This window comes from Sebastes fasciatus, chromosome 5 (assembly GCF_043250625.1).
Source record: "Sebastes fasciatus isolate fSebFas1 chromosome 5, fSebFas1.pri, whole genome shotgun sequence".
NCBI classification, from domain to species: domain Eukaryota; kingdom Metazoa; phylum Chordata; class Actinopteri; order Perciformes; family Sebastidae; genus Sebastes; species Sebastes fasciatus.
The window spans coordinates 9352876-9359988 of record NC_133799.1 but is presented as its reverse complement, the minus strand read 5'-3'; the positions used below and the strand labels follow the sequence as shown (position 1 = coordinate 9359988).

Sequence of the window (7113 nt, the reverse complement as noted above, 5' to 3'; positions counted from 1 at the left end):
TTTTAACTGAACAAGAAAGTGATTTGGGACTGGACTTCCAGCCCAATGATTTTAGCATCGTGTAGTTTGGTTTGTCTGCTATTTCAATTCCCCTTTTTAAAAAAAAAAGAAATCTATCTTGTAAGAATAGCAAGACTGCAAAGCTGGGAGGACTAAATTGTCCTTACATAATAGCACAAACACACGACATAGAAACTCAAAACAGCATCATAACATGTAGTCTGAAAGTCCCAAACTACCTTGTCAAGCTGTCCGTTTGCTGCATGATTTTTACAGAAGCAAAAACAATGGCTCATTTAATTTCACATTGAAAACATATTACAGGGCATATGAAGGAAACCTGAAGTTCAATTTAATATATTTCAAAAGGGAACAGTGTGTAAGATTTCGGGGATCTATTGTCATAAACGGAATATAATATTCATAACTATGCATACATTTGAAATAAAAAAGTCATAGTATAGTATGTCGAAAAGAAAAAAAAGTCATTGTATAGTTCGTCGAAAAAAAAAAAAAGTCATATAGTATGTCGAAAAAATAAAAAGTCATAATATAGTATTTCGAAAAAATGAAAAACTCAATAGTGTATCGAAAAAAAATAACTCGGAAAATGCCGTTAAAGACTTTTTAAGGGCCTGAATTTTTTGCTTAATTGATTTATCAACATTAAATACTTTGTAACACCCTGCGGACACCCTGTATTACAGTATCTACTTTCACACACACAAACAGTACACCTGTTCAGCCCTACCTGTGTGAGTTGACCTGCAGTACAGGTTTATAAAGCTGTGGGATCTTTCTGTTGATGAGGGGCTGCAGCGCCTCCTTCAGCCGGTGATAGTTCCTCTCCAGCTCCCTCTGGTACTCTTTCTGGTCTGGACCAATCAGGCTCTTATTCTTACGCAGGGCATCTTCACACCTTTGGCAGAGAAAATACTGGCATGTAGGTTCTGTACGACACGGTCATTTTTGATAGGGGTAAAAGCTAGATGCCAAAAACGCTTGCTACTATAGAAAGAGAATCTTTGCTTTGCTCATTGTTTTGTAACAAGGCTTATTAAGGCATCTGGTCATGTTAAAGTTGTCATCTATAATCATAGTTCCAACGTTAACTTTTCAGCAAACTGGCGAAACGGTTCTATGTGATTCATCATCCACAGTCCATACCTCTTTGTGAAGTCTTTGAAGCAGAGCCGTAGCTTATTGTGGTGTCTGTACAGCTTTGGGTCACTGGGAATCTCTGACAGGAATACCTGAGCCACCTCCAGAGGACCCTGAGGAAAACCGATAACATGATTATTCATCTACAACTTTACTTATCCTGAGAAATTCCTCTAATACTACTCGTATGATCTTCTCAAGCATCTTGCCCGAATGTACCAATGCAAACAAATTTGTTATCAAATATATACCTGACATCTTCAATTTCTTTTACCTGGTTGACAGTTGTGCCCACCGACCCCTGTAGGACCATCTGCAGCATCTTTGCATCAGATGGGTCCTGGTGGGTAGCAAAGGCCAGCTCCTGAGTCTTCTTCTGCATGTCCTCTATTGCCACCTCAATGGGTGTGGAGATAATCTAGAAAGCGAAGAAGAGTCTGCGGTTTTAGTGATCAGGGCGCACAACCAGAGTTGGATAAAACAGCTCCCTTTTAGAAACACCTAATCTCCAGAATATCATCCTTCCACAGGTGGTGATGAGATAGAATTATGTTTTTTTGCACTATTAATAAAAAAAATTTAAATCTTTATTAATGGTTTGGTTGGCTGTCTGAGAAGAAATCAAGAGAAACTAAAAACAGGTACATAAAAGAAATGCTGACCTGCAGAAAACTGGGTTATAGAGTTTACTCACCTCCTCTTTGTGGATGATGTTGATGCGTGTCTTGATGTAAGGGAAGGCGTGGGAGGTGGTGAGGATGGTCTTGCGTTTGTACTGTTCGTGCAGGTCCCCGTGGGCACGTCCGTCCAGAGTGAAGGGTGTGCAGTAGACGAAACGTCGCAAGTTGTAGTTCTTGTCAAAGTAAGTGATGCGGTCCTTCATCTCGTACGTGTCGAAGTACGGCTCCACGTATGTGATCTGGATGAAGGCCTGCGGAAATAAACACCATCAGATTATTGATTGGTTTTCAGATTGTGTTCCCCTCTGTTAAAGATGGATTCTCAGAATAAAAGTTTGGACTGTATTCACAAACCCAAAACATGTGTGAATGTACACTATGCCTAACGACACCGACCTTATTTGGGTCCAACTTGCACTTGTCCACTGGGTTGGAGTCCTTAATGACTTCTACCTGCTCCTCTCCAAATCGCTCCCCGTAGAAACCCTGAGAAGAAACGCAACACAGAGCCTCGTTAGTTCTTAGCAGAAGTACTAAAAGCACACACGGCAAAGAAGAAATTTAAATATCACGGTGTTACAGGAGAATGGAGAAGCTTCATGTTGGTATTTACCTCTAGCCTGTGAGAGATTTCCGCCAGCTTCGTGATGGCAGGCTCTTTGTACACAAACTCCTGCTCGTCTAAGTCGCCGAATTTAGAACCGTAAATTCCGACTCTGAAGTACGTACCAAACATCCTCTTTCCATCCTGCGAGCAGAGGGAGATAAATGTTAGCGCTGAGCAAGAATAGGAATTCAATTTATATAAGAACGTGTTTATTTTGCTCCAGACTGTCAAAATTAAAAAATTAGATGTATAAGACATAGTCCAACTCTCACAACGGTGAGCTTTTTATGCTGATCACTGTTGGTACATATCGTAATTAACTGTGGACCAGTAAGAATTTGCAACCAAATGAAGGCTCTTATTTTGCTTTATATTCTGATGAGGAGTCCGTCCAACGATGGCAGACATCAGTTCACAGTTGTTAAGAAAAGGAAAAAGGTTGTAGTTCAAAGAAATGACAGCTAAGCAGTTTCATCATCTACACGGCGATCTGCAAACATATCTCTAACATTGATAATACTTGAAGTAAAAGCATTTTCTCATGTTATAAGTGAACTTTGTGCAAATTTGTTGCAGCCTAAACAAGTGTATATAAGTGGTTTCTATGGATGCCAGTGTCCGATAGACAGCAACCCGAGAGGAGGACAGCAACCTCCAGATTATCATCCACACATTTAGTCAATGTAACCACAGTAATAAGCAGGTATGACATATTTGCATCCACTATTTTTTAAGAGCTTTTTCAACAACTTTTCCACCTCTAAATTGTAAAGTAGGACAGGCAGCTGCAGTGTTTCACCTCAGGGAAAAAGGTTGAAAAGAATCAACAACCTCTTTTAAGATATCCATTTACCAGTCAGCAGAATATTCACGTCATGATCACGTCTAATAGATACTCATAAATAAGAATATTGTTCAATAAATTATAATCAACTTCAACTTCCTTCTTTTTGCCCAGCATGTATGTACATATTTTCTGTCTGCGTTTTGCCTGCCTTGAGAAAAATAGGCCAAGCTAAAAACAACAAAAGTTTGCTAAAAGATGGCATAAATCAGCCACAAGAGTAATGAGCAGAGAACAAAAGAAACTTTGAGAAAAGAGTCTCTGCAGAACAAAAATGAACATTCAAACTGATGCCTAAACTCAACCAATCTGTGATGTTCGGTGGCGGGAAAAATGGCCATCAAATCCAGAAACTCAGAATTTTGTTCTGCACAAACATCCGGAAAGCAACTTCACATTTAAGTACACAGCAGGTCTGATACAGGTGTGGGTGAACGAGTGTGTCTAACAAAAGAAAGGGAGAAGCTGTGGACAAGTTTGTCATTTGACTTCTAGTAAAAGATAATTTAATAAACCCTCTTGGTAACTGCAAGCTTGAGGCAAATCTTAAAATCTTCTGTTTCTACTGCAACTGGTCATTCAAAAAGAAATTAAAGAGGCCCTGAAAACAAAGGAACTTACCAAAAGACACAATTAAGTAAAGTGGGAAGGAAGGGTCGGCAACCAGGGAAATCAAAAAGGAGAAAACAGAACAAATTTTAATGAGGATTGGGTTCCTCCAGAGAATTTCAAAAAACAACACAAACTGACACACAACAGCAAAAATATCTCCATTGATTTTGAGAAAGCACAAAAAGTCATTGTGGAGGATCCAGACCATGCAAAGGCAGACAGTTATGAAGAAAAAAAAAGGAAAAATAAAGTGAGAAAATAAAGATCCACAACTGTCAGAAAAACACAACATGCACTCTCAGTGCATTTCCAAAACGAACACAGAGTGCTCCGTTCATTTCATGCAACAAACCATGAAAACTCAGGTTAATACTGTTAACACAAGAACAGAATGGATGAAAAGAAAAGAAGAAAAAAATCAGGGGTCGATTTAGTTTGAACTATTAAAAGAAAGGGCAAGAATAAGAACTAATCAAAATCAAAAGGGATAAATCAAGTAATCCTGAGATTACTGTGAGTTGGAGCCCTCTTGGAAAAAAAACCTGACTGCCTCCAGGTTCGACCCGATGCAAGTCGGCACCACTTTGTGTTTTAAACGGCTCATTTCAATGTGTGTGGAAAGAATGACCATAGGCTAGAGCAGCGGGGCTAACAGATACCCTTCGCGTAAAAACAGTGCACTGAAATCGAGCCCTGTGGTTGAAGATGAGATGAAGTGTGACAGCAGATGGTGTCAGTCAATGAGTGTGTTCTGACTGACGCACCAGCAGACAGACAGATGAAGACAGGGAGAGTGCGGTATTGTGCAGGTGAATAGAGACTTGAGTCACACACTGTGGCTCCCATGCACAGCCTGCCAACACGGTCACGTTATCAAAACAAAGCTCCTCTTGCACATGAAGAGGAGGAAGGAGAGAGGAAAACGATGAGGGGTGTTGCTGCTTATACAGCAAGGGTCCCCAGACAGGGGGGCAGACAGTTGACATTGTCTGCAGATGTTAATGGATTGGCTGTATGTCACAAAGCAAAGAGAGCAACAGAATGCCCACGGCTAGCAAATAAAAAAGATGAGTAAATAAAAGATAATACGAAAAGATAAACAACACGAGCAGGGCCAAGCAGGAACCGTTTAGCCACCTACCTCCCAGCCAGTACTCTGTGTGACAAAGAGAATACAGGACAAGTGAACGACAACACACAAACACCCTCCCACAACTGACCTCCGACAAAAATACAAAAAAACATATCCTTATATTAGGGCTGGGCGTTATGGCCAAAATGTATCACAAGGTCATGGGTCATTTCATATCTTTACAACAATATATAATCACGATATAGCAGGTTTTCTGGTAATTCAATTAATAAATAGTCTATATTCGTATACTCCTGTGGCAATTAAATACTTGACAAATGAAAAGTACTGAGTATTTTCTCATTTAAGAACTTGAGTGCAAAATGAACATAACAGTTTTAAGTGAAATTATAGAGAAGAAATAAATATAAGCCTAGCCTATATGGCAATAAAAACATAGAAAAATACATACAATAGATATTTTGATATAATTTTGATGATATATATTATCATATTGTCCAGCCCTACCTTATAATGAAGGATAATTTCAATTTAAGTACATTTTTAGTATGATAAAGAATAATTTTCTGTCACAAAAAAGCGTTTTGTCTTTGTGAGATCAGTCGCTCTGCACACCAGACGACTGTGACTTTGCCCACACCGTTAACTTGACATCCTCATTTTGAGTCACACAACTGGCCTTTAAGAAAAACCACAACAGGAGTCTCTTCCCACCTCATGCATCCAGTTTCATACTTCCCAAATATAATAAAAGCATGCAAGGTATCTGACAAATTATATATATATATATATAAAAAAACACACTGGAAATAAAATGCCAAATAAAAAACCATGCAGAGCTGTGTGTGTGTGAAGGCTAGGCAACACCACTACATCTCCAGGGTAGTTCCAGTTGGTGTTGCTACTGCATTATTTGTGTGAAGACTGTGAAGAATGCAAAGTATTCTGAGGCAAAGTAGATGAAACAAGTTGCTCATTGTGGCCCGACCTTGGTTTTGTCGCATTTCTCTATTATGAAATCCTGCTGGAAGAAACTTAACCCCTCTACACCGCCCCATAAATGTGACAGATGTAATACACGTGACGAAAGTGCCCCTGTGCAAAACATTCAAGTGACCGTGTCAGTGAGGTTTTGGGGCTTTCATACTGAGTGATGATCTATTCTATTTTAACACTTGATCCATATTACTGAATTTACACAGGAACAAAATCATTTCTAACCTCATGTAACCCAGATGTGATCTTTTCATAGCAAGAGACCGACAATGGAAGTTAAACAAAATCAAATCTGGGTCACACAGAGATTTGGTTCTTGTATAAATTCAGTGTCAGCTTCGCACCTCAAGCTGCTGGAGCCTAGTGAGGAAGAGGATATCTACACTGTGCGTGTGTGTGTGTGTGTGTGTGTGTGTGTGTGTGTGTGTGTGTGTGTGTGTGTGTGTGTGTGTGTTTACCTGATGTACTATTTTGCCAAAGGCTTCCTGTAGTTTACCATGAATGGTGGCTAGCTTCTTTGCGTCCCTGTTGGCTTCATGGACAGGGATCAGTACCTTGTACACTTCGTTTACTGCCTCATACATGCCCGCCTGGAAGGGAGATCGAGACAAATGTTAGAATGGTACAATCAGTCATCTAAAAAATACCAACACCTCAGCCTGAATTTATAGATTTACAGAGACTTAAAAGGCCTGAATCAGGATCACTGGAAAAGTTACACCGACATCTGACTACAGCCTTTGATTTGTTCATTACTCTTTGTTTACAGATCTTCTGATAATAGGATTTAGGAAGAATACACAGCTGAATGCAACGACTCATAGTAAAATGCGTTCATTTGTTTGGTGAGAGAAAGAGTTTTAAAATCCCTGACTAAATCTTTTGCATGCATGTCAACATCCATTCATCTAACCACCCATCCAGCCTTCTCACCATGGAGAAAGAGGCAGCAGCCTGCTCCAGGAGTCCCACAAGGCCGATCTCAGTGAAGTATTTCCCTGAACAAATGCCCTCCTCATCTGGTGACACCACATCATCAGAGACAGCAGATTCCTCCAGCACGTTGGAGGAAATATTCTGGAGTACACGTGAACAAACACAAGAAAAACAACACAAGCAC

The 7113-nt window shown here is 39.8% G+C and overlaps 1 protein-coding gene across 26 annotated transcripts in view; it reads right to left on the bottom strand.

Moving 5' to 3' along the window:
* The window catches only part of dock7 (dedicator of cytokinesis 7), a 56555-nt gene that overhangs the window by 872 nt on the left and 48570 nt on the right, over positions 1–7113 (bottom strand). For 19 of the 26 annotated variants that reach the window (XM_074634922.1, XM_074634930.1, XM_074634925.1 and 16 more), the window contains 9 exons: positions 6927–7070; positions 6452–6583; positions 5046–5060; positions 2455–2580; positions 2238–2327; positions 1856–2092; positions 1436–1579; positions 1168–1274; positions 752–919 (listed from right to left, as the gene is read on the bottom strand). In XM_074634922.1, coding sequence (XP_074491023.1) covers positions 752–919; positions 1168–1274; positions 1436–1579; positions 1856–2092; positions 2238–2327; positions 2455–2580; positions 5046–5060; positions 6452–6583; positions 6927–7070 — 1163 coding nt within the window. Of the gene's footprint in view, positions 1–239; positions 260–751; positions 920–1167; positions 1275–1435; positions 1580–1855; positions 2093–2237; positions 2328–2454; positions 2590–5045; positions 5061–6451; positions 6584–6926; positions 7071–7113 lie in introns of all 26 variants that reach the window. The other 7 variants (XM_074634923.1, XM_074634929.1, XM_074634949.1 and 4 more) reach the window with 3 other exon arrangements.